Here is a 27,257-nt window from a genome sequence, read left to right as displayed (position 1 = left end):
TCCTGCATTCCCAGGCAGGGGGTCTGAAAGGGCAGGCTTCTGAACCCACCAGACGTGAATTTTCCAGCTGGCTGAGTGTTAAAAGGAGAATTGGAATATGAAATAGATTGGCCACAGTTGGGGCACTCTCAGAACAAAAGGAGCAAACCCTCTTTTGCCTGGGGTTTTCTCTCCTTCTCTCCAGCTGAGGGCCACCAGGGGAACTTACTTACGAGATGCCAACAGCTGCTAGGGAGCCCAGGGGGATGCTGGCAGCGGGCTCCCGGAGGTCACCCCCCATGTTGAAACCGGCCATGACTCCTGAAAGACACCCAGACAGGGGAGATGGGTGAACAGTGTACACCACTCCATGAATTGCCTTCCCCTCGTCAGGGCCCTCTCCTGGAAGCTATCCCATGGCAAGCCCTCCCATCTGCAGTTCTGGCAACTGAGCTTCTCCATCTCCCTTGGCAACTGGGGAGGCATCCATGGGGCATGAAAGGGACCTTTGTGGGTTGGATGATGCTTGGGAGGAAAGCCTTGCTGGCTACAAAAGCATCTTATGGCCCAGGGCTAAGTAATGAGGGTGAGTGAGACATCTGGCAGGCTGCACAAAGGTCCTGTGGCCACATACTGAGCTCTGCTGCACACCCCCCCAAATCCCTGGGGAAGCTCAGCCTTAGCAAAGCACCTGGTGCCCCCTTCCCAGCTGAGCTACTTGCCTCTGCTGCCCACTGACTACACTGGGGTTCAGGTATCCTAGGAGCACGTCCCATCCAACAGCCAGAGCCAGAGACCAAAGGGCTCTAAACAAGTTCCAAAGAACTATTGTGATGCTACCATATCAACTGAGTCCCAAGCTCCTTCTCCTCATTGCCTCTATCCCCCAACATTTGTGAAAAGTCGTAATTAGTCATGATGGGGAAGGAGGACATCATGTGGGACCGTGAGGAGGGATCATCACGTCTGTCCACATTCACCCACACAAGAGACCAGTAAGACTATGTGTTCTGAACAACAAAAGTGGGTCCAGCCCACAAGTGCTCTACAAGTCTTAATCAGGAAGGTCTCAGAGAGGGGTGGGTGCATCTCAAATGTGGTCTTGTGGGAAGATTTGCATAGGCTTAGGGAGAGATATAGGCCTGATCCTATCATTAGGGATTGAACACTTCCAGCCTGACAGTGCCTGGGCTAATGTTTTCCATGCATTTTTTTTTTTTTTTAATCTTGCTCAATCCTTACAACAACCACATCACAAAAGTAGAATTATTTCCCCCATTTTATAGAAAAGGAAACTAGTGCTCAGAGAGGTTAAAGTAGCCTAGGGTCACACATTAATTAAGTGGGAAAGCTAGGATTCAACCCGTCTGACTCTGAAAATTACGTTCTTACCACCCCTGCTATAATGCTTGCAAGAGCGCAGGTGGAATGGGGTGAAGTGAAGACAGGGAGGCAGACAGTTAATGAGGGCCTATTTCCAAGGGTGCCCTAAATGGGGGACCCGCACTGGGACCTGCACACGCATTGACCAGCAATACCACTACTGGAACTTCCTCCTCAGTAAATAGTCAAGAATATGAGTGAAGATGTAGCCAGAAATGTCTACAAATTCTTGTCTATACTAGTGAGAATGAGAAACAACCTAGTATTTACAAATAGGGGAATGGTTAAATAAGTGATTGATTTATCATTCAATAAATACCGGGGCTCTGTGTTGTCAGAGATATGTTATGATGTGGAAAGATATTTAAAAAGCTCTTGTTTCATTTTCAGATGCATATTATAAAACAGAACATACGGTATGAGCCCATTGTTGTAAAAAAAAAAAAAAAAAGACAACAGATCAATGTAGCATAGGGTAGAAAAAAAAGGAACCGGGACATATTTTAAAATGCTAAACATGGAAAAACAGATCATTTTTCATTTTATTGCCTATATACATCGTCACAGCTTTCTACAGTGATCGTTTTGAAATGGAGGTTTCTTAAAAGGTTGTTTAAAGTGCCACATGAGGCACCTTCTCTTTCCTCTTGTTTCCTTCTTCCCAAGATCCTATTTGAGGGTAGGAAGGGAGAAAATGGATCCATGCCTATAAGCAAAGAGGGTTGGGATGGAGAGCTGTGAGTAGAAGAAAGGTTGCTCCAGATGTCTGGCGCGTAGAGAATGGAGAAAATGACCCAGGGTGAAAGGGTTAGAAAACTTCTCCAGAGTATCTGAGTAAACCCAAGGAAAACGAGGACTGGCCATGTGGATGTTTGCTCCCCAGGGAAGCCCTCCTCAAGGGCTGGCCGTACTCATAAATGAGCCACAGTCAAGTCCCCTTCAGGGACACAAACCTACACACTCCCCAGCCAGGAATCCACGCCAGCAGCCCAAGATTGCCAGGGGTGTGATGAAAACCAGCAGCAGATACAAGTGTGATAAAAATAGAACAACCTGGGCTGGAAGGAACAAATAAATCAGGGCACAGAGGAGAGTTTTGAAGAAAATAATATTCTATTTTTGAAGAAAATCATATTCTGAGAAGGATATTATCTCTATAAAGCACAGTGCAAGGAAAACAAAAAATAATCCAAGAGCAAAAAAAGAACTTTTAGAGATTACAAACACAATCACTAATATTAAGAATGCAATAGAGGATCTGAAAGATAAAGTTAAGTACCCTGGAATTGAGAACAGAAAGATAAAGGGGTACAAAACTTGAGCAAAGGGGCACCTGGGTGGCTCAGTGGGTTAAAGCCTCTGCCTTCGGCTCAGGTCATGATCCCAGGGTCCTGGGATCGAGCCCTGCATTGGGCTCTCTGCTCAGCAGGGAGCCTGCTTCCTTTCCCTTCTCTGCTTGTCTGTCTACTTGTAATCTCTGTCTGTCAAATAAATAAATAAAATCTTAAAACAAACAAACAAACAAAAAACTTGAGCAAAGACTAGGAGAAACAGAGGACCTATCTTAGAGTTACAATATCCAACTAATAGGAGATCCAAAAAGAGAGAAGAGAGAAAACAAAGGAAATAACCAGATAAATAAACCAGAAATAAATAATAAATAATCAGAAATAAATGTCTCCAAACTGAAGACATTGAAGACACAAGTCTTCAGGTTGAAATATTCCAAAGAACAGACAGCACAAAGAACAAAATTTAAGATGTCCATACCTAAATGTAACATTGTGCAATTTCAGGAAAAATCCTAAATATGTCCAAAGGTAAAAAACTGAGCACAAAACAGAACAAAAATTAGATTTGTTTTTGGCAAAAGTGAATGCTAAGATGGAGTGCCAATTTTAAAACTCTGAGAAAAAATTATTTTGAAACTAGAATTTAAGCCGGATTACCAAGTAAGTGAAAGCAAAGTTACGCAGACAAGGGCTCAAAAAATTTACCTCCCACATATAATTTCTGAGGAAGATACTAAAGCATGCACTCCAGGAAAATGAGGGAGGAAAACGTGAGAGTGGTGGTGACTCAGGGATGAAGTAAAGTTCCCGAACCACCATTGTTACTGTGTAGAAACCAGCAGGGACTAAGGCAGAAGGCTGGAGGCCCCAGGAGGCATATCTCTGGATAGGAATTGGATTCAACCCAATGAACAGTATGATTAACAAACTGAATGATTTTTAAGAACACGCTAAACTGTGTATTTTGGCAACAAGAGAAAACAAAGTTTCTTGAAACTCCAGGAAAAATGAGCAAGAAAGTCAATGTCTAAATATGACTCAAACTAAAATGTCATGGCATGATTTTACATAACTAATGGAATATAAGAAAAAGTAACCCATTTGGCCATGATATTAGAAATATTCTCCCATAATGCCACAAGGACCACATCAGAATCACAGCAAAAGAAACAGAATTCTAGCTACTATTTCACTCTTCATTGAACGACAGCTACCCGTCATAATTGTGTATATGTTTACTGTATTTTTTTAACTTCTAAAAATTGACTTATAGACAAAGCACAGAGGACATAATTTTAGTTACAAAATAGAATATGAATATTTTCTACCTCAACAACATAGAGGTCAAGGTATAGCTAAACTGATACTAGGAACCAATACCCCCCCCCAAAAATCATAAAAGAAGAAGAAGAATTAGAAGTAGAAGGAATGTAGAAAGCACTAATATCTTCATTGTAGTAGTGCTGAAAAATAAAAATATTAGTCCCATGCTCTTGCACTCAGGTCTGGGTTGGCTGTTACAAGCTCCAATTAGTTTAAGAAGAAAACTTGAAAGATGATTCTAATAATGCCTTTCAAGCTAGCCATTACATTTGGGAGGTAGATAAAGGAAAGGCTAGTGAATATATACTAGTTGCAATAAATTTTAAGGTAATTCTAAACTTATTCTGTATCTTATTATTGTAAAGGAGAATATTGAAGTGTTTGCTAGAAAGAGGAAAGAAATTTCCAAGAATATTGAGCAGTTTGTCTTTGAAGTTACAAAGATTGTTAACTTATAAACTTAAAAAACTTTAATACATTTGAGTGTGTGTGTGTGTGTGTGTGTGAGAGAGAGAGAGAGAGAAAGAGAGAGAAACTGTGTTTGTTCACTTAAAGTTGTAGACTACAGTTTTTATGGGATTTTGCCTACTCACCTGCTAATTGTCAACTTGTTATGGCTTCCCTGATATTGTTCTAAAAATGCAAATATAATAGGATCATGTAGATTACCTCCAATTAGGGATTCCCTTAAGATAACTGAAGTATTCCCTGTAAAAATATTTTACACATAAAATGAGTCTAATACATTAATCTCATAACACAACACTGAATTTCAATTTTCCACACCAATAAGAGTGAAGGGATGTAGCCCAAAACTGACAAAATAACAGAGATTTAAGAATATTATTTAAAATTTGGGGCACCTGGGTGGCTCAGTGGGTTAAAGCCTCTGCCTTCAGCTCAGGTCATGATCCCAGTGTCCTGGGATAGAGGCCTACATCGGGCTCTCTGCTCAGCAGGGAGCCTGCTTCCTCCTCTCTCTCTGCCTGCTTGTGATCTCTGTCTGTCAAATAAATAAATAAAATCTTTAAAAAAAACAAAAGAACATTATTTAAAATTAAAAGGGTAACAACAACAACAAAAAGCAATGTAATTATCAAAAATTAGGAAATGGATAGAGGAGCATGTAAGTAAGGCGAACTTTATTTCCTAACATGCAGTCAATAGTTTATGTCTTTCATTAAACAAGTTACAGGTTCAAGCTTCCTGCTTGGTAATACACAGCTAGCTCCCAAAGTGCTGAAAATGATTAAAAGCGGTTGCCTGGATGGAAGGGTATTGGGGGTGGTGATGGGTGGGGTGGGAGACCACCGCTTTTTATCATAAGCACTTCTGAAGGATTTTCTTTTTTGTCAGATGCAGATCTTATTTAAATCACAAAAGGATGCCCAGGACCTGCCTCACTCTGACCAGTGTTCCTGGGACTGGATCCTGTCACTGAGGCTCTTTTCAAAGGCTAGGGCTTCACCGCTCGCTCCCAGAGCAATCTGATGCCAAGGGTATCCCTGGCCAAATCTCCACACTCACCTGACTCCCAGACTCCACTAACTTCATCCACTAACAGCAGCCCTTACTGGACCTCCTGAATTCTGACCCCCTGCAAAGGTTCCCACCTGTCATCATATTTACTGGTACCTCACATGACTGGTCACATTCCTTCCCACCATCGACAGCAGCCTCCTTCTGCCCACAGATACCACCCCCCACCCTTGCCCCTAGCGATTTTATGCCCATTCCATTCAGCATCATGAGATTACATACTTGCTAATGACTCTTTACCATTTTAGGTATGTCCTATAGTTTGTCACATCATTTGTGTACCTTCCATCAGATTATTTACAAAGTCCCCCAAGAGCTCCCCTGGTATATATACACGCTCTGTCTAGGAAAGTGATTGATTAATCCTAACTGCTTCCTGCTTCCAAACAGGTTCTGCATTCGTAACAAAAGCCCTTTCTTCTCCCACGAATCACACAATCAGAGACCCAACCTTGAATTACAGGGCCTGCTAGCTCGCCTGGTGTGGGGCACACAGGGCTCCTGGTCAGTGGGAGCAGAGACGACACACGTGGAATGGGCCAAACCCAAACAGCCAGGAAGCTGGCTCTGTTGGCTCTGTTCTCTGATAAAACAGAGAAGCCAGAAGGTAGGTAGTTGGTACGCCAACACAATGCACCAAAGCCAGGGAAATGCCCACTAGGCGGGTCGTTCCTGCTAGGCTACCGTGGGCCGGCTGACGTGGGCGATCTGGGCACACCTGTTAGATTGGCTCGCACACTGAGGCTGTCGCTTTCAGAATTTCGCCTGTGTGTGATTACACGATTCCTGAGCAGATGATCTCCAGTTTTGGTGAATTAGAAATTTCTTGCTTGTCAGTTGGATCCAGAAAAATTATTTTGATTTAGTAGTTTTTTAGATACACTTGTCAAGTATTACGGAGATTCTCGGGTTTGGCTTTCCATCTGCTTCTGGCGCCATTTTAAGATGTTATCATTAATGTTAGAGCTGGATTTCGGGTGGGTGTAGCAGAACAAATACTATTTACCAGAACACTAATATCCGGATGTTTCATGGATATTTAAAAAAAAAAAAAAAAGCTTGGGAAAAATCTTGATTAAACAAGAGTAGAGAGGTCTTTTCTGCTGGACTTATCAGTACCTACGATATGCTAATTTCAATGTTCACCTCTAAGAAATGTAACACACAGCGGTTCCCAAAACTTATTTAACAATATTACACTTTTTTTTAAAGGAAAAATTTATTCATTACTAGTATTCAAGGGAACACAGTGTGGGAATCTCTGTGTCCATTTTATAATTACTATTAGTCTTTATGCTTTTCTTGGGAGGCTTCCTAAAACTGCTTAAAATGGCTACTTAGAATAACAATTCTTAAAGCTGGTAGGTGTCTTAGAGTCATCTACTCCTACCTCTTATTTCACAGATGTGGAAAACGAGGCCCCCAAAAGATGGGATTTTGCCCAAGTTTTACACCAATGGCAGCGCTATCTTCAAGTCCCCTGATCTCAAATCGGTGTTTTTTCCGCTACATCACAGAGTCTCCTGGTTTCTACCACCCATACATTTCTTGGATTTCCTTTTTATAACAGAGTAGCTGTATGATTCATTTGGGGTTACCTCCCTGCCCCTCACCCCGAGAAGGTTGAATTTTTCAGTTTTGATCAGCACTACCCACTGGTTTACCCACGGGTTCTCTCATCACCAGTTCCAAACCACTCACTAGTCTGTGCCTGTCCAGGGTATTTCCCCTCCTCATAGGTCTTAAACTGCCCATTCCGGGAAGCAGTTAATTGCTTTACCTGAAACCACATTTCTCTCTGCATCAGGATAACTATATAGTCTGTGCTTTGTTACTACGTGACTTCACAGCGTCCTTCATATGGTTAAGTCTTCTGACTTGGTCTTCCAGCCTAGTTCTGCTGCCTTTCAGCATGCGCTTACTGTCTCAGCTTTTACAAATGTGTAACATGGTGCTGGCCGTCACCTTGCCAGCTCGGGTTTACGAGGCCAAACTTCCGGCGACACCCATAGTCTCCTGGGCACTGACACTGTGCCTCTGGTTTGGGTAGGGGCCACCAGGTGAAGAAGGGGCTTGGGCTTGGGCTCTGTGCTGCGTCGCCAAGGTCTGACCTAACAAAGGGCATAGACGGCCAAGAGAGAAACTCATCTCCTCTACGTCTCAACAATACGCCCGCGGTTAAGAACCCGTATAAACGTCAAATAAGCTTGCTTACAACATTTGCGAGACTGCGGCCATGTCCTTCTGCCCCTAGCCCCCTCCGGCGCTCACAGATCAAAGCCTTCACTTGCTGCCTATCATCACAACCCCACTTCCTACCCTGTACTCTTCTTTGTTGCTGAAACTGAGAATTAGTGAGGGGGTAAAAAAGCCTAATAGTTTTCCTAGCCTTTTCTGGTCTCTGTTAGTTGTTCATTAAAGGACTACTTCCTCACTCTTTCTCAAGGAGCTCCCAAGCTTCGTCCTGAGAGTTTTTAAATTTACATCTGAGTCCTTAGAAACCTTTAATTTTCTCCTCCAGCTCTAGCTTAATTGTTTCTCTGCTGTCTATTCTCCTTCTTCTTTGAAGTTCCTGAGTTTATGCTTTCTTTTTGTCATGAAGGCAGACTATCCCTGCTCCCAAGTTCCCAAAACCTGTCCGCTGCCTTTTGTGCCGAAGGGAGCGGTCAGCTGCGGTTTGGAGGTGGCGCGGCCCTGAGCCTCGGGCTCCTTGTCTGCAAACGGGGATCGTACTCTCTACCTGGCAGGACTGTTGTGAAGTTGGGATGAACAGTGCCCCGCACCTAGTAGGTGCTAAATAAATGTCCACTTGGGAGAGACGGGCTCCCCTCCTCATTCGGAAATCCCTTGGGTTCCTTAAGGAGGCTGGCCGTCCCTCTTATCTTCCATCTGATTCCCAAACCCACTCCTTCCACACACCTGGCTGATGGGCTGGTCTGTTAAACTGTTCCTGCAGGAATCTTTCATCTCCTCTTGGCTCTATTCTTGGAGGCAGAACTTGTCAGTGCACCCCGCCACCGCCCTCATGCCTTAGAGACTCTGCTGAGACACTCGCTGTCATATAATGGAACACTTAAACACCAGGACTCAAGCAAGACTTGCCAGCTTCAGGGTTGGGGGCGGGGGGTGCAGCTCCACACACATGGGCATTCTCCCCTCCAGCATCCACTCCGAAGGAGGTGAGAAGCAGTGGGGTCCAGCACTTCCTGGCCTGCTGACCTCTCTGTGTTGTTGTCCCCTCATCTATAAAATGGAATAATATTCGAACCCATGGAAGGATCCAGGTTCTCTAGGGTCTGACACTTTAAAAACAATATAGACTTATGAATATGAAATTAAGAACAGGGCCTTAACAGGAGCTCATGCAAGGGAGGGACCCCGAAGCCTGGGCTTCACAGCTGTTATGCTAAGTCTGCCCCTAATGGGAGCAGTGGGGCTGAGCGGTGAGGGCTACGTGAGGGACAGAGCTCAAAGCACTCACCACAGCGCCAGGCCTAGCAGACTGTTGTAATGTTAATTATTAGTATAGATACTCATAATAATTTTGATAAAATTCTAAGTTAATTCTATAACTAGAACTATAAAAATAAATGCGTGTAATAATCATAACGCATTCTTTTCTCTTGTTCATGCTCATGAGAATGCCATGGGATGAGCCCCAACTTCAGCTTGCCCCTACCTGAGGTTCTCTCTTCCTTAAACCTGGAGACCCCATTCTCAATGAATTTCCTTCTCCTAGTTCTTTACCGTATTGTGGTCCCTGATCCCTGTAGTGGCTGTGTGTGTGTGTATGTGTGTGTGTGTGTGTGTGTGAGAGAGAGAGAGAGAGAGACAGAGACAGACAGAGAAACAGAGAGGGAGAGAGAGAATCCTATGGGCATGGATGTTGCTTTTTCAGGCAAGTTGGGCTGTTTCAGGGAAGCGTAGCTTGGAGAAGGAAAAGTACTTTAAGAAACAAAGCAAATGCAGAATCTACTCCAAGGCCCCAGGGTGTGGTGGACTGGAGGGAGAAGGACAGAAGGACAGAAGGACAGGACTCATAAATCCAAAGAAGCCACTGAAACCTAGTTTTCAGCTGCTCCTTACAGGAAGTGTCCTACCCTTGAGATAAAATATCTGAAGTAACTAAGTCATATGTCTGACTGGAGATAGGGACACAGAGTGGGGGGGGGCATTTGTGTTTGTTCTTCCGAACTCCGCTCCCCTCTCCACAGCCTGGACGTTCTCTTGTTCCAGAAGAGGACGGCGTTGGAGGGAGCCCCAGCCATGACTCACTCAGAGTTAATCCTTGGCAAATCCATCACCATGGAAACTGCCAATCATCCATGCTTTTTATCGCTTAACAGAACATCTGCCAGGGGAAAGCCAAGTGGTACAAATTGTTCGTCCTGCCTACTGTGTTTACACTGGGGCCCCTGACAAACAAAGAGAGAGAGTCAGGGAGGCAATGCTCCATAGCAGAATGGTGGCCCAACCCCGGGCACTAATTAGCTGGGTGACCTTTAGCAATCCTTCATAAGTCTCTCTGTGCTCTTCCTTTCCTTGTTGGATCGGTGATTCTCAGCCTGGCTGGGCCAAGGGGCAGTGGGAGGACGGGGAAGCATATCTCCTAAGAAGGGTGGGGCTAAAAAAAAAAATAAAGCTTGTGTAGATAGTTTCTTCAATATTATAATTTTATATTTGGAATTTTACAAAATAAGATTTTCATAATTTAAGCTACAGAATATAAAACTTGACTGATAGTCTTAAGTAGCAATCTGTCTCCAAGGAAGGACAAACACACCCTTCTCTGGTCCGGGGAGCATAGCAGCATTTCTAGTGCAGGTGATGTAGGTTTTAGTATCATGACGAAAAATGAATACAGGTGAAAAAGACAAAAAGTTTGCTGAACAAACTTCTCTCAGATGTTAGTCCTGCTCAGACTCGGGGCTATTGTATGGCTCTTCAAATCTCAGGCTGCTCATTTCTTGCTGGAGGGAAAAATACTGAAGCAGGGCCTGCCATTCTCTGCCCTCTCTCAAACCAGGCATCCCCTCTCTCTCTAAGACACAGGGCTTGGAGAGGCCAAGGAGGGCACTGTGAAGCAGTGTGGAGGGAGCCCAGCACGGTCACATTACTCACACAACCTCCCTGGAGTGCCCCCTGGGGTGCTGCCAGCCAAGAAGGCCTACGGCCCCCCTCAGGTGTGACTGCCCGCTGGCCTCTGGGCCCGGAGTTTCTTGACCTGGCCTTTGGACTCATGGCCAGGTCCAAGGAAACGCTCAGCCGGGAAGCCTCTTGAATGTGTGTTCTGCCTGTGTTGGGGGAGGGAGGGCAGGACAATATTTTCAAATGTTAACTTTTTAAAAAGTTCCCTGTATTTGTTTTCCCCCTTGCCTTTTCTGTCCGTTCAAGAGGAGATGACCTACACTGTATTGCCTTGAGAGAGATATGTGGCAGGAGGAAGCCGAATTTGCCAGTGCTCTGTTTTAGGGTCTGTTTCTCAAAAGCCAGAGCCCTTGGGAGATTTGAGAGAATCGAGGAGGTAGAAAAGAAGCCGCAAAACGGGTGGGGAAAGCATGGGGGCGGGGGGACAAGAATAGACTTTGGTACATAGTTTGCTGGGTCCGGTGCAAATAAAAATACAAGACCCCTTGTTCAAAAATAACTAAGAATTTTAGCAACCACAAACCATTAAACCAAGCGTGGGGCCCGCCTGAGCTTGGGACCCAGCGTGAATGCATAGGCTTGTGCCCATAATGCTGGCCCTGGACGGGAGTGTCTGCCATATTGTAAGAGAAGATTGTCCCTGGAGCTGGAGGCAGGGAGAGAGCAGAGGATCTAGAGCAGTGTGGACCTGGGGCCCACTCCTTGCCAGCACTAGTGGGGACCCTGCAAGACCCTAGAAAGGAGGGCCTGGGAAACGCATAAGCTCTTTTTTTTTTTTTTTTTTTAAAGATTTTATTTATTTATTTGAGAGAGAGAGAGACAGTGAGAGAGAGCATGAGCGAGGAGAAGGTCAGAGAGCGAAGCAGACTCCCCATGGAGCTGGGAGCCTGATGTGGGACTCGATCCCGGGACTCCAGGATCACGCCCTGAGCTGAAGGCAGTCGTCCAACCAACTGAGCCACCCAGGCGTCCCAAACGCATAAGCTCTAAGCACAGGGCTTCCAGGTTCAGATTTCTGGTTCTCAAAAATGGCTTAGAAGCTGCACAGAGCATGTACCTGAAGGGATGTGCAGACAGGACAGCAAGAGGGTCTGGCTCCCGGTACAATGCTGAAAAGCCAGACATGCGTTGGAACTTGGTAAGGCCCTGAGACCCAGGAACAAAATGGCAGGGCCTGGTGGAGGCATGATGAATGACTGACCTCAGTTTTCAGTCATCCTGGCAGAATGAAGGCTTAGAATCCGAGACTGACACTTTGTATTTCAGAAGAATGAAAGGGAAGCGCTGCTCCTGGCATATCTGTATTTGTGGACCAAGATTGGACCTGCTGGACCTGAGACCTGGCTCCAAACTCACCTCTGTGGCTGGCGAGAGAGAATGTTTGGACCCGAGTGGTCAGCAGCAGAGGTGGAGAAGAGCAGGAAGTAAAGAACCTCCGTTAGGGGGAAAAATTGACAGGGCTTGGAGGGTACTGGTAAGAGAGAGGACGTTATCATGAATAAGTCTCCATTACTGGCAGGAGCAACTGTCTGGAGCAAATTGTCCTGAGATCAGGAGTAATGGGGAAGAACCCATTGGAGGATGGGTGGGACGGGCTTGGTTCTGAACATGTTGGGTCTGAGATGCCCAAGACAGTATGTCATGGAAGCAACTGAGGATATGGTATGAAGCTTAGAGGAGTCTGGGCTGGGTGCGAGTCTGGGAGTCATGAGCCTTGTGAATGGCCATTGGACAGTAGGCATGGGTGGGAGTCTAAGGAAAACAGGCGAGAAAGAAGAGAAGAGGGCAGGGGCATAGACTGAAAAATCCCACATTTACTGGGCGGAAGGAAGAGGATGTATCTATGAAGGCAAGTCAGATGGCCAGGAGGCGGACAAGGAGGGTGCTGCATCATGGAAGGCTCGAGAAAAGAAGGAGGAAGTGGAAGTTGCCCATCTGAAGACACGGAGAAGTTAGAGATGCTCACTGAACCGAGTAGCGTGGCAGCCACCGAAGACTGGACAGGGCCATCTCAGTGGTGAGGCAGGTTTGGAACTCCAAAAGAAGAGAGTGGACAAGCTGAACAGGAGACAGAAAATGGAGACAGGAGCACAAAGCCCTAGGGTTTGGCAGTGAAGAGGAGTGAAAATGCGTCACGGCTAGAGGCAGGATTCGGGAAAGGTGATCAAAGGCGACTGACATTGTTCATCTTCTTATTTGCACAGCCTTACTGAGGTGCAACCGTCAGGCGATAAGCGGCACCTGTTTTTCAACTGTAAGAATCTGGAAAGTTTTCACATATGAATATACCTGTGAACCCATCACCATCATCAGGAATAGAGTTTCCTGCCCCAAAATTACCTTGTCCCTCCCGCCTGCCCCCTCTTCCCTAGTTCCCCATCCACAAATCTGCTTTCTGTTACCAGAGTTTGCGTTTTCTAGAATTTTATATAACTGGAGTTTTACATAGTTTTATCTTTTAAAAAAGGTTCTTTCCTTTTGTCTGACGTCTTTCATGAAATACCATTATTTTATGACCATCTGTATTGTTGTAGGATCAATGGCTCATTCCTTTTTATTTCTGAGTAGTTCTATATGGCACGGCTATGTCATAATTTATCTATTTGCCTGTTGACAAATAGTTGAGTTGTTTCCAGTTTGAGACTATTACAGAGTAAGCTGCTTTGAGCATTCATGCACAAGTCTATACGAACACGTGTTTTTATTTCTCTGCGGTAGATAACATGGGGTGGAATGGCTGTGCATGTGTTTAATTTTTTTTCTTTTAAGTCTACTGCACCTCGTATTCCTAGGTGGCGCCCATCCAAAGACTAATCTGGCAAGGCCCTACTTAGCTTCCAAGAACAGACACATTTAGGGTGGTATGGCCATAGGCTGTTCAATTTCAATATAAGAAATCATCCCACTGTTTTCCAACATGGTCGTACCATTTTACATTCCTGCCAGTAGCATACAAGAGTTCCAGTTCCTCCATGTCTTGCTCACACTCAGCACAGACAGCCTTTAAAATTTTCAACATTCTAGTAGCTTCTCCTCTTTGTCTATCCCTATCCCACTAAAGGAGAGGATAATGAGCAAGGAAATAGCCACAGGTAGGCAGGCAGAGGCAGGAGGGGAGGCAGAAAAGGAGATAAAATCAGCCACACTCCAGGGTATCAACACCACCTGATCAAGAGTAAAATGCTTGTCTGAGTCTATGCTCTGGGACAAGCCAAGCCACTCACAAATGGTGATTCCTCATCAATCATCTGGTCAACATGTTAGTTCACTAACCTCTAGGCCAGGGTCCAGAGCCCAAGACAAAAGTCCTAGAGGGACCTCAGTTTTGAAATGCTCCTCCCTGGCTGCTGGAGAGTGAGAAAATGGGGCCGATGGGGTAAGGAGATTCATTCATTGCCCACGGGACCTTGGTTTCACCCACACCCAGTGTAGTGAGAAGGCAACAGCATTTCTCTGTCCCCTGGGAGAAGACACATGGGTTGGGGTAGAGACAAGGGGAGTTTTGGGGACAAATGTGCTCTCAGTCTAGGGTAAAAGGGGGAGCTTGTCCTACTGAGGAATATATCCTGTTCAGCCCTGAGAGAAATATGTCTCTATTAACTAGGCCTACAGGTTTCAGTACATAGGTATGGAGCATAAAAAGGATGAAATAATGAGGGAGGCCTTCTGGAATTGTGAACAAGGAAATTCTGTTAAGAGGTTTTTAGTGAAAGCAAAGGCCATCTCTAAAGTCAGACATAGATACCCATCTGAGAAGCACATGCAGGCCACTTATAACACTGAGCTTCAGGAACCAAGCGTCTGTACCCTCATGTGGGAGTGGGAAAGAACCCAAATTACTGTACCTGTAGCCGCTGGGAAGAACACCCCGAAGACACTGAAGAAAGATTCCCCAGGGCTGTAATCTGGCAGAGTGTTGTTCCACAGCAGTTCCGGGGAATAGCCCACAAAACCGTGCTCTGAAATGACACAAAGCAGAGCCCAATGAGCCAAGTGATTGTGTGGTGATGGCGGGGTCCTGGGATCGAGCCCCGCATCAGGCTCCCTGCTCAGCGGGGAGTCTGCACGTGTGTAAGAACTCTGTCTCTCAAAATAAATAAATACAATCTAAAAAAAAAAGTTTTAAAAAAATGAGCGGAGGGATAAGATAGAGCATGCGGGCTTCCCTGGACTAGATGGTCTCATCTTATGTAAATTTAAACGTTCTAACATAGAGCTACGTGTGTGAGAGAGAGATGAAAGAGACAGAGGAGGAAGTCTGACAGAATCGTCATTACCACTCTCAGGCTTGACTTCATGGGCCTGTTCCTCTAGAGACACGTAGATGAAATGACTTGAAGGAAAACAGTAGTTAGCTCTGGGCAGGGTAACATTCTTTTTTTTTTTTTTTTTCTGTTTTTCTTTCTTTTCTCCTTTCTTTTTGATAGATTTCGGTATAGCTGAAATCTTTCATTGAGCATGTATTTATGTATTTTCCTTTAATTTAAAAAACTAAACTAACTTTCCCTGTTCAAAAACCTTTCCATGGGTCCCTCTTAGTTGCAGAACAGAGTCCAAATTCCTGAAGATGAGAATCAAAGCCCGTGACAAGGGGCACCGTGCCCGCTGCTTCCTGTTCATCTTTGCTCTCCTCTACCCAGTAGTCACGCAGATGATGCTCCCTGAGAACATCAGTAATGCCCCTCCCTGTGCCTCCCGCCCTCCGGACCTTTCTCCCACGTGTTTAGCATCAATGCCATGCTCACTTTCCAAGCCCATCTCAAATGCTACTTGCTTTGGGTTTTACCTCAACTCCTAAATCATGATCAATCCCTTCCAAGGGCTCTCATTACTGTGGCCATATTCGATCTCTCCCCAGCTAGACTTCTCAGGGCAAGAAATCCAGCCTTACGCAGCTCTGTCCCCCAGAGTCAAGTGCTGTGCCTGGCACATAAGAGGTTGGTTGCTAATACGGGTCACATTAAGAAGAATCTTTCTCTTAGATCTTGGCTATGCTTTCCCATCCTGCACCCAGGCTTTCCGTTTGACTTGTTCATAGGGTACTTTATAGCAGGAACACCTCAGATCTGATTTCTTCAAAGTGTTTTAAACATTTGTACCCTGACTTCAATAAAATGTTTCATGTAGTTTCAAGCCTACTTTGCTTCTTTGTCAAAGGAGGTCACTTTGAACAGCATCTGTGGACATGTTAGTGGGCTATGGAAGTTGAAGATCCAAGTCAAGTGTTCTTAGGCTTGGGAACACCGAGGATAGGATATCCAGCCTCTGCTTTTGAATCTCATCTCTGAGAAGGAGTTGGTTTATTCCTGTTAACTATGGTCTAAGAGAAGCCAACCCTGCTCCCTTTCCCGAAAACCCCACAACCACATAGGATGGGCATTTGGCCATCACTCCAGCCAACCCCTAGAGTTGTGGTGACAGTATTTCCTGCCCAACTGTCCTCCACCTACCTTGGGGCTTAGCTTCCCCCTGAGCTTCCATCCACAAAAGAGCTCCTGCTTGCTCCTGAGTCCAAGGAGACTGCCAGTGCCTTTTGCAGCTTCCAAGATTCATAACTTAATAGGAAAAATATTTTGTAAAAAAATAATAAAGTGAAAGCTCAGTGAAGCACAAGGGGCCCTGGGGAGTCCGGTCAGGACTTAAAATCACTGTCAATTGCTTTCTTCTGCCCGAACACGGAATTTGCCCTAAGACCTTCAATTCCAAGTCCTGGGCAACATTTCTGAATGGTTTGGCATCTTCGCAGCTGGTCTTCCCCTCATTAACAAAAAAGCAATAATGGCTGAGTTAACTTTAGTTTATCCCCTGGCTGACCCCACTGACTAGCCTTTCTGAGGTGAAAACCCAGCCCAGCCTGCCTTGGAGCAGAGTTCGGCCAAGTTGGGATGATGTGTGGGTCTGAGAGCACATCTGAATGCAGGGCTATGGGCTCACAGGGCTGTGGGCTTGCTGAGGAGGCTTCGCTGGGCCCCACTGACCTCAGTGGCCCCCACGGCAGCTCTGACAGAGGTGGGTGTTTGGTCACCAGGCCCCGGGGGCTTTACCCAGGTCCCATGGAAGAGTTCCTGGGAAGACTTCTCTCTCCGTCCACCCCACCAACAGGATCCACAGACTGATAGCCTAAGTCACTTGGCTCTCACGGGGGACTGAGAGGAGGCCTGCCTCCTCCCCTCTCTCTCTGCAAATGCAGCTCCACACATTGCCCAGCACACGCTCACACTGACGTGCTGCCGAGCCAGCCCTCTCCTTCTGGGGTGCTTCTGAATCCTTCTCAAGGAAATCACCTCAACTTTGAAAAGAACTTTATGGGCAAAAACATTGTCAGTACTTTATTTATAGTGATGTAAAATGGGAAGTCTACATTTCTAACTCTGGGGGACTGAAGTATTTTAAATATTTAGAAAGGGTTTTTAGTACCACAGAAAATTGTCCACGTTATGTATGATACACCTGAAGCAAGAAAACTGGACATCGTTTGTAGTACAAATACCAAAAAAGTTTTAATTTATGCATGCAAGGAAAGAAGGAAACATACTAAAATACTAACTATGGAGGTCTATATAATGCAATTATGAGCAATTTCTCCTTTTTTCTCTTTTACAAATTTTCCACATTGTCTTTCACAAGCAAAATTCACTCACCAACACAAAATAACATCTTTTCGAAAAACAAACAGAATATCCCAGGACTGAAAGCCTACCTTTTCTAGATCACTTTTCTGTAAAGAAGTTTCTTTTATTTATATTTTTCTTTCCATCTATATTCTACCTGCTTCTCAAAATGATTTAAGTGATTTATGAGAAAAACATAAGTAAGATAGGGCAGATAAAATAAGAACCAAAAGAAAAAGAAAAAAAGAAATGGAGGGAGAACAAGCCCCCACAGCCATGTCTCCATGAGACACAGCCTGAGGTCTCTGCATGAAGCTGTGAGGTAAGACCTTGCAACGATCACCCTCCTACTAGAATTCAAGGCCTACAGAGATCATCTGATGGCTTTTTGGCCAGCCTGCTCAGTCAGGGACAGACCTCAGGGCCCACCCCTCCTGTGTGCCACTTTCCAGTGGATGAGAAGGAGCTCTGGAGGCCGGCATGGTGGACTTCCTTATTTCCTCTGCCCTTACCTTCCCAGGCCCTGATGACTTCCACTCCCTAAAAACCCCACCACCTCAGGTCCCCGGGCCTCAGCCAGCCCCCAGTGAGGCTTGGACTTACTGGTCCTCACCCCAGCTTCCAGGGCTCTGATCTCTCCCCAAAACCCAAACCGGGCCCAGCCAACCCTTGAGCTTACGGTAGGGTGGATGCCCACGTCACCCACTGATGTCCCTGACCAGCTTGGACTTGCTAGCTGAGGCACGAGTTGAGCTCAGCTGCACGCACCCAGGGCACCTGCCATAGCCTCTCACAGTGGGTCTTCAGGCCGGACATGCTGACATCCAGGACAAAGGTTCTTAAGTTTTATGGTTATGGCCCCATTGGAGAATCCGATGAAGGCTGTCCCCACCGACAGCACACTTTGCACATCATTTGGGGGTTCCAGGCCTCTGAAGCGTCTCCAAGGGGCATATAACCTGAGGGTCAGGACTCCCACTCCAGGGGCTGTCCTGCAGCCGAGACTTGTGCCAGCCCCACACACACTGATGGCGTCCCCTGTCCCGCCTGCCCCCGTGCCCAGCCTCACAGTGGACAGACGGCCCATGACAATGCATGACACTGCTGTCCCTGCCAGGCAACGGGGGGGTCTCTCTGTGCACAGGCCATCATAGGGCAACCTCTCTTCTGAACACAATGACCAGCGGCCCCTTACTGAGCACCTCCTTTGCACCTGTCCCCAAGCACTTAGTCTCTTGATCCTCAGATCTACCCCGCAAGATCAGAGGGAAGGACAGCAGGCTCAGGAAGGTAAAGAATCTTGTTCAAGGTACACAGCCAGACTTGCCTGTGCTACAGCCACCGCCTCTCTTCCAGGAGACCGTCCCCTGGTCCCTGGCCCTGCCCTTCCCACACAGGAGGCTGGCCTTGGTCCTGGGCAGGCCTGTGGCCTATGGAACAAACCCTTCTGGGGACATCCCTGGGGTGGGGAGCTGGGGGGCTGGGGGGTGCCAAGGCATGCAACACAGGTCCTCACCAAGCCCAGCAGACATCCGCAGAGCTCACAGCATCCCTGCCCTCCTTCTGCAGGAGGCTGACAGGGGACCCCCCTCACTAGGGAATGCCATGCGCATCTAGGGGTGTATGCCCGGTGGAGGCTTGCAGAGCTCAGAGCAGGCAGAGCCTCGTCTGGCCTCCATGTCTGTCTGAATTCAAAGTTTTCCTCCCACCATGCTGTCTGTCTGTAACTCATCCCCAGCTGTTTCCCCAGAGGTCCCTAACGCTTGTGTCTCGGCCCCTGTGAACCATTCAGTCCCTCTGCTGGTACAACAGGGAGCCAGTCCAGGCCTTCTTAGCTGACATCTTCCAAACCCGAAAGGCCTGGGAGGTCCCATGCCTGCACACGCTACATGTGAACATCTGGGTTTGACCCGAACATCTGGTTCTGTATTTACCAAAAATACTTCAGCCCCATTTGAACTACGTGCTTTTAGGAAAAACAACACAGACTGGAGGGTGGAGTGGGGGGACATAAGAGAGAGAAAACAAATCAAGACAAAAGCCAGGCAAGAAGAGGCAGAGGTAAGATACTTGAAGGTCTGTCTGCAGAAAGGCCTGGGCTTCCTTTCCCAAATCCAGGTAACATGGCACCTCCGGGTGCCCCCGGGTGGGCTCTGATGCCATAGGGTCCACCGTCCACTCCCAGCGAGTCCTCACAGGACCCCACCCACCTTGCCCTGGCCAAAGGGAATCAGCTCTGGTCAGCAGCTGTGACAAACCCTCCCGTCAGGTCGCTGCCGGTTATCTCTCTGTGGCACCTGTGGCTCCCCGCCCCCACCGCCCCCACCTCTGGGGTCTGCCAAAGTCACAAAGGCAGTTGGGAAGTCATCAGCCCCCACATGTGGGTGTCAGATTGCTACTGCTGACTAACTTAGAAAGTGAGATTTCTAAAAATGACACTGGCAGTAGGGTTGGGGTGGGGGCACCTTGCTGGGAGCCAAGCTCCAGGGCAGGCAGGGGCTTCCGGCGCTGGCTTTCTTCTTGGCTCGGGTCCCTCACCCCTGGACCAGCGAGACAGCCCTTTCCTGGGAATGGACAATGGGAGAGGCTGGTCCAACCAGGAATAGAAAGAGCAGAGGAAGGGCCTGGGAGAGAGGAAGGCAGGGAGGGCCCCAGAGGGCGGACTGGGGCCTGAGGGATCACAGGAAGAGCAGCTCTGCAAGGAAAAGGAAAGGAGAGGCCGAGGTTCTGGGAAGGGACACACATCAAAACAACGCAGTGGGGGAGGGATGGGGGGATGAGGCCAAGAGGAGAGAAGTGAGCTGAGGCTCCCCAGAGGAAGAGGAAGTACAGTCGGGTGGGCAGTAAGGGAATCACGAATGTGGTGCCTCTCCCAGGGGCAAAACATGGTGTAGCACACATGCCCCACCTTGGGTCCTCCCCGGTGGGCAGTGCCATGAGGGTCTACCCTGCTGTAACCACTCTGGGATGTTGTGGCTTGGGGACAGAGATCTGCAGCTTGAGGGAGGAACAGGTCTGAAACGGCCTAACCAAGAGAGGTCACTGTGAAGGAGAAGGAGGAGAGTGTCCAGGGTCCATCCTGTCACTAAGTCCTCCATGGAGCTCCTGCCCAAGCAGCGCCCCCACCAATTACTCACACACTGCTTAACCACAGATGGTCTAAGGCAGACAAAGATGGGCAGCTCATCCCACTTCTGACTGTTTGCACTGGCCAGCGGAGTTTTTCCTCCTCTGGGCTGTGCGCTTAGCTCCTGGGAGCTGAGAAGGGGCGTGGGGATGGGGGCAGTGGACCTGGGCCCAGAGAGCATGGATTTGGGAGAAGCCAGGCTCTTGTCCTCCTGCCTTGGGTGGAGAATGGGGCCCCTTCCTGGCATGAGCATCCTAAAGATCTCTGGGGAAAAAAGGAAGGGTGTTGTCAGGAACAAGAGGCCAGGCACAGGGGTGGGTGCCCTGGTTCCTAGGGGGACTGAAGGTGAGTCCCTTTTCCTTTTGAAATGCAAATTCTGACTGTCAATCTGGGGTGAGCCCCAGGTTCTTCATCCCTACTGAGCCCCCAGGTAATGAGGCAGGTGCAGGGGACCTGGTGATGTTTTAGAGCCCTTCTAATTCTGAAAGTGGCCCAGCCAGAAGCCTGTTCTTAACATTCATCACTCAGCCTCCAATGACACCACTGATTTCCAGCGGCAGACATAAAATCCCAGACTGGCTTCTGGAACATGTCAGCACCACCCCAGCCCCCCACCCCCCCACTCTGGCTGCTACCCCTTCCCTTCCCCGTGGCTGTGACACAACACGTGAACTGGGAAATGAGCTCGCTGCCACATTTCTTAACATGCTGTGACCAAGAAATTATGAATTACAAGGCCTGCCACTAGGTCTTCTGTTTTTACAGTGTCGGGTGCCCTCCATTCAAGCCGATAATGAATCTTCAAGGTCGAAGGCACTGATCCTTTTTAACAACTGAGCCACCAGGAGCTCGGAGTCTGGCCTGGAGCCCACGGAGGACCGAGCCCAGTCTGCAGGGCTATCCCACCAGATGGGGTCACCACAATCTGGGTCTATTATAGGGACTCCATAGAAGTGTGTTGAACCCGAACTCAGTCAGGCAGTATTGAGCTAGACTGTACTGACCATGGACTGGAAGACGGAAGGGAAATGATGATAGGTTTGGAAGATACTCCCGAGGCACCCACCCATGGCCCAGTTTTCCTTCCCCACAGGAGCTCTGGGCGGCCAGCTGGTGGCCTGCCCTGCACCACAACCTCCTCTCTGGCTCCAGACTCTTTGGAGGTTTGGTCCCCCAAAGAGAGGGTGGGGAGAGGATGTGAGCAGGGCTTCCAGCTCCCAGGCCCCCACCCAGAGAGAAAATACACAGAGGGTGGGCTGGGCATTCCAGCAATGGCCAGAAGGGAAGTCTGAAGTGGGGCTGTGCCTGCCCAGAGGGCACAGGGAGGAGCAGCCCGGAGCCTCCAGGCCCCTGGGGAAGGCCTCCGCCCTCAGAGACAAAGGCTGACTGGAACAGCTGGAAAGCTCGCAAGACTTGGTAACCCGGGTGGATGAAGGGCCTGAGTGTGTTGGGGTGGCGGTCAGGGTGGCCCCCTTGGAAGGGGGTGGCTGGAAGTTTCCCGTAACCAGAGAGGCTTCGGCCAACCCCTACAATCTAGGATGGACAGTTCAGAGGTTCTTTCTGAGCAAAGGGTTCCTCCCTTGTGAAAGTGAGGACAAGCCTTTTATTGACGAAGAATGATGTCTAATACCCAAGAAACTGTTCCAGCTGCTGACAGAGCTCTACTTTAAATGCTTAATGAAACTTTTCTTATAATGGCCTTGGGGTCAGTAAGTTGAGATAGGAGATTTTTGCCTGGAGATGCCTACAGAAAAAAGAACTGTCAGATGCCCCAGAACAGGAAAGGGCCTGACTCCAGTCGGAACTCAGGCTACCCTGAGCCCAGGAAACAAAGAGGTAGCTTGGGATCATAGGAAGAACTGCCACACACACGGAGCTGGTCTTTGTGTCCGTCACTGTTCCAAGCCTGTCAGGTAGTATTAGCTCACAACAGCTGTACAAAACAGCTGCATTCTCCAGGTAAAGAAAGCAAAGCGCAGAGGAGACCCAACAGGATTCAACCCTTGGTGACTGCTGCTGGGGTGGGAGCTCGCTCAGGGATGCAGGGAGTCTGGGAGGGGAGCCAGGAGCCTGAGCTGCCTCCGCAGGGGCCCTACCCAGGGCGGGTACAGAGGCCCTAGTGAGCCCAGCTCACAGAGCCTCCAACAGCCTGCCCAAAGCAGCGGGTGGCTCAAAGGAACCCTGAGAGGAAAATAGGGCCTTCTTATCTCCTAGGGTAAAGGAATGCGCTCTGGGGCCAGGATAAGTGGCTGTTTTGACAGGAAATCTCCACCCTGGCTGTGGGTTCCACCCAGCCACAACTTACCACCACCACCCCTTCTGTCCAGGCCTCTGGCATCCCAACTCCCAGCCTACTTAAACTCCAGACCCCCAGACCCCCAAATAATCCTAACTCAGCTGGTGCCGCCCCCGCCCCCCCCCCCCCCCCCCCCCGCCGTGGGCTGCCGCTATGCACCTCTAGCCCTCTGTGATAGTCAGGAGGTCTGACCTAGGAGTCACTCCCCTTCCCTAGTCTTGGCCTGGACACCCTCTCCAGGCAGGCAGCAGAGGAGGGGGTAGAATGTTAAGTGGTCCCCTGCAGGGGACAGACAGCAAGATAATCACAGTCATGTAAGCAAGGGTCCCCCTCCTGCCAGGCACTATGCTGGAAATACCCAAATTCCCAGACACCCTTTTTCCTGTCCCCACTTCAACAGCCATGGGCACCTCTTCCCCAACACAAGCCCTACCCAAGAAAGAAATGGAGCAGATGGTCTCTTAGAATTCTATAGAAGATTCAGCATCCTAGTGCCATAAGGGTCTTTAGCCTCCAATCCATTTCACAGATGGGAAGGCCGAGACCTGCAGAAGGAGAACCCCACACAGTTGGCAGCTGGTCAGGCAAGACAGAACCCAGTGTGGCCAAGCCCCCATCCAGCGTGTCCTGTAGGTATCCCCCTCCCCAGTCCTGTAATGGCCCGCATCTCTCTGTTGTCCCTGCCAAGCGGGAACAAGAACCACACTATCTTATTTCCTGATGTGTCTCCATTGTCTGGACCTAGGGAATATACAAGAACTGTAAAATACTAATAATTTACAATGGAGAGGCACCCCTGGATGGCTCAGTTGGTTAGGCACTGACTTTGGCTCAGGTCATGATCTTGGGGTCCTGGGTTCGAGCCCCGCATCGGGCTCCCTGCTCAGCGGGAAGCCTGCTTCTCCCTCTCCCCTACTCCCCCTGCTTGTGTTCCCTCTCTCACTGTCTGTCAAATAAATGAAATCCTTGGAAAAAAAAAAAGAAAGAAACTCTGAATCTCAGCTCTCTCTTCTCCCCTCCCCACCGCCATAGCTGCAGAATCAGAATCTTCATTTTTATTTTTTTAAGATTTTTTAACTTATTTGACACAGAGAGAGAGAGAGAGAGATCACAAGTAAGCAGAGAGGCAGGCAGTGGGGCATAGGGGGAGCAGGTTCCCTGCTGAGCAAAGAGCCTGATGCAGGGCTTCATCCTAGGACCCTGAGATCACAACCTGAGCCAAAGGCAGAGGCTTAACCCACTGATCCACCCAGGCACCCCCAGAATCTTCATTTTAACAAGATTCCCAGATCTTGAAGCTTGAGAAGCTTGGAGTCTTGAAGTATAGAACCCAGGGGTCCCCAGGGACCTATGCTTCCAGGATAAATGATGGTAACAGTAGTAATAATGTACTGAGCACCCACTTGGTGACAGCTACGACACTTGTGCATGATTGTATTTTATGCTGGGACAAGTCGGCAAGGGAGGCCTTATTACCTGCTCTTCAGAAATGAGGTGCACAGTCGGGAAGTCAGAGCCACAGTTACAGGCCAGCTGGAATCCGGTTCCAGAGCCCTGGCTCTGACAAGAGATCTAAGTGTTTCACTCGTCCACTTTACAGGGCCTAGAAAATCGCTGGCAAGTGAGATCCCTGCGTGGGTATTTTAGGGGCTGCCCCACTGCCCATGCTGGCCCAAACACCTGTGCACGGGGGCTGGGCTACCGAGGGGGCGGAGGGCTAACTATTTCTTCAGAAACGGTCCCTGAAGACGAAGGGGCATGGTTCGGCCCCCAGTGAGCATTAAGTGCCAGAGTGACACATCAGTTAGAGGGTTAGCAGGCCTGGGGCCACTTCTGCCACAAGCTCAGAAACTTCTAGCACTGATATCCCCCAGGCCAGAGTGAGGGTAAAAGGGGAGGCTCACTCAGGTTCCCAGTCTATAACCTCCAAAGGTCTGATGTGGGGCTTCCTCTCCTGCCAGCCCACAGGAGGCAACACTCTCCTGCCAACTGCTCCAGAAACGAATGCCACGCTCCCCTCCGGGTAGCATCCAGGGGCTTCTAGGGCCACAGAGGCAGGCCTAGTTCAGGGAGCCGGGGTTTCGGCTGGTCCTCTCTGCACCACCCACCCTCAGCCTGGGACTGTCCATCCGGTTCTGTGTCTGTAGGTGTTTCACCTCATTCCCCACCCAAATGTGGGTGACTTGAGGGTACATCGCCCTGACTTCATGTCTCTCACAGACTGCCATGCCTCTCAAAGAAGTAGGTGCCTCCAAAATGCTTGGGCCGGGAAGTGCCATGATCAGCCTTCCTACAGAACCAAAGAAGGTGGTCTGCCCACTCCCCACAGCCAGAGGACTCCTTCCGTGTGCAGGGAGAGGAGCAGGGGCACAGGCAGGAGATACGTATCCCATCTCTCAGGGTGTCTCCATCTACTTTCTTGGAACTCCCAGCTGTTCAAGGCTGAGGCAGGCAGGCTCAGCAGTGCGAAAGGGCCCTCCCAAGCCAGTGATATCATGCTTCTGGCATTTATCTCCAGAACGCTGGCCAGGGAGCCCAGCAGCCCAAACCCCCTCCTGCTCACAGAGCTGGAGCAGACACAGGGGTAGAACTGGACAGTGTTAGCTCTCACTTCCTTCTGCAGCCTTGACTGCGTCCCCACAGCCTCCTCAGCCTAAGGGTTGCTTCTCTGCCTTCCACAGCCAAAGCCAGCAAATAAAAATAATCCAAGCTAGCAGGAGGGCCTTGGAGCTGGGGGCTAGGGGGAGGGAGTGCCTAGGATTCTGGCCAGTCACTCTTTCTTCATCACAGTCAAACTCAGAACAAGAAGAAGGCCTGGGGCGTGCCTGCTCCTGCCCTTCCTCCTGCCAAGGATGAGTGAGGACCTCTGCCCACAGAAAACCTTATATCAAGGGTTAGATCCAAAGAGCAGGAATTCAGAGCTCCTAAGGTATGGTCTTCTCCCTCTCCCAGAGAAATCCTCAGTGTTCAAACTCACCTAATTTGAAAAACAGCAACCACCAACATGCACTGTTACTCCATAGGTAGAACAAATGGAAGAATGGGCTCTGCTTCCTGATTAGGGCACCAAGGGAGAGGAGGGGTAAGGACCGGATGGGGGGAGGGATGGTACCAAGTCCCAGATGGGGCAGCGAGTTCAAGGTGGGGAGAAAAACCAGAGAGAGACAAACCTAAAAGGAGAAATCAGGCAGGAAGGGAAGAGGAGAGAAGCCAGGTAAGGAATGCTGGAGGTCACGATCTGCTGTTGGCTCTGAGGGCTGGACTTCAGAAATCCTTCCCAGGACCTGAGCCTTTGTTTACAATTCTCCACAGTCCTAATCTTTAAAAAATTCCTCTGTTTGAATCCTTAGTCTTCCCCCCTTCTGGGCTGACTATGCCTTTGAGAATCTGGCAATATTTCTGGACCCTCTCCTAGAAAAATACACTCTTTTCCGTCTGATTTTTTGCATGTAGCTTCATGGGCTCGTGGGTTCTAAGTTACAACCCGCCTCCTCTGAAAGTTCCATTGTGATTGGGAGGCCCACCATGGCCAGAGCGAGCACAGCCCAGCTGCCAGGCAAAGCTCCAGCCGCGGCAGGCTGGGCTGAATCTCACGTGCGTGCGAGCCATCACATCAGGCTGTTATGGACCTCAACATCCTTCCCTGGTTACTAGCCCGATAGTGGCCCCAGAAGCAAGGCTGGCTGCTTTCAGGGGCGAGCTGTGTGTCTGGCTAGTTATTAATGCAGTAAAAAGCCTGCCTTTGACCCAGGTAACAAGGTCTGCACTGACCTAGAAATTAACCCTTTACAGATCACTAGGATTATATTAATTTGCCCATGTGCAGTAGATCCTAAGTCTGAATGTGCATTACAGATAACCATTGTGCTGGTTTAAAATACTGAATACAGGTCCAAAATTTGATAGTCTGATTCAGAATGCTCTTCTAAGGATTTTCTAGGTGATTCTGAAGCAGGCAGTCCCTAACCAAACTCTGAGACACATTGTTCTTGTAGAAGTTTGCAACCCTGGGAGGCAGAGCTTCTGGGCCAACAGATAAACAGTTTCCCTGCTCATTGTAGGGTCCTCCTCACACTTAGGTTAGGACTAGGCCTATGTACAAGGGCATAGACTGTGTGACTAGGTTTGGATCACTGCAGCAGAAAGGATGTAAACAATGCAGGATCACAGGGTAAGAAAGGATATAAGCAATGCAGCATATAAAAGGTATCTTTGCCATCATCTCCCCAAGGGCCTTAAGGCAGAGGTTCCTAGATCTGTTGGCATAAAACAATCACCGGGAGTACTTCTTACCAATCAGATTCCCAGGCCTCAGGCCACTAGGAAATATACATTTGTACCAATAACAAGTTTCCCTAGTTGCTCTGACACACAAGGGGCTGTGGAAACTTGTTTGCTCATGGTACCCACAGGCTCCAGGGGATGTGGATCAAGAGACAAGATACAAGACCTTTACAAGACGATTATTGTAAAAATGCTTTGAAAAATGAAAGTGCCCTTAAAAATCCTCCAGCAAAAGAAATGAACATTACCAGGGTTTCCTTCTCTCTTTTTCTTTC

At 48.4% G+C, this 27,257-nt stretch overlaps 1 protein-coding gene across 2 annotated transcripts in view; it reads right to left on the bottom strand.

Annotated features, from left to right (window-relative positions):
* Positions 1–14,609, bottom strand: part of SLC12A8 (solute carrier family 12 member 8) — a 61,154-nt gene extending 46,545 nt beyond the window's left edge. For both annotated transcript variants that reach the window (XM_044252145.1, XM_044252146.1), the window contains exons 1-2: positions 14,510–14,609; positions 213–300 (exon numbers count right to left, since the gene is read on the bottom strand). In XM_044252145.1, the coding sequence (XP_044108080.1) occupies positions 213–295 (83 nt within the window). In that variant the 5' untranslated portion in view covers positions 296–300; positions 14,510–14,609. The remainder of the gene's footprint in view (positions 1–212; positions 301–14,509) is intronic.
* Positions 14,610–27,257: the final 12,648 nt, after the last annotated feature.

This window comes from Neovison vison, chromosome 6 (genome assembly GCF_020171115.1).
Source record: "Neovison vison isolate M4711 chromosome 6, ASM_NN_V1, whole genome shotgun sequence".
In the NCBI taxonomy this organism is placed as follows: domain Eukaryota; kingdom Metazoa; phylum Chordata; class Mammalia; order Carnivora; family Mustelidae; genus Neogale; species Neogale vison.
The sequence above is the reverse complement of the archived record's forward strand: the minus strand, read 5'-3'. Positions and strand labels throughout refer to the sequence as shown.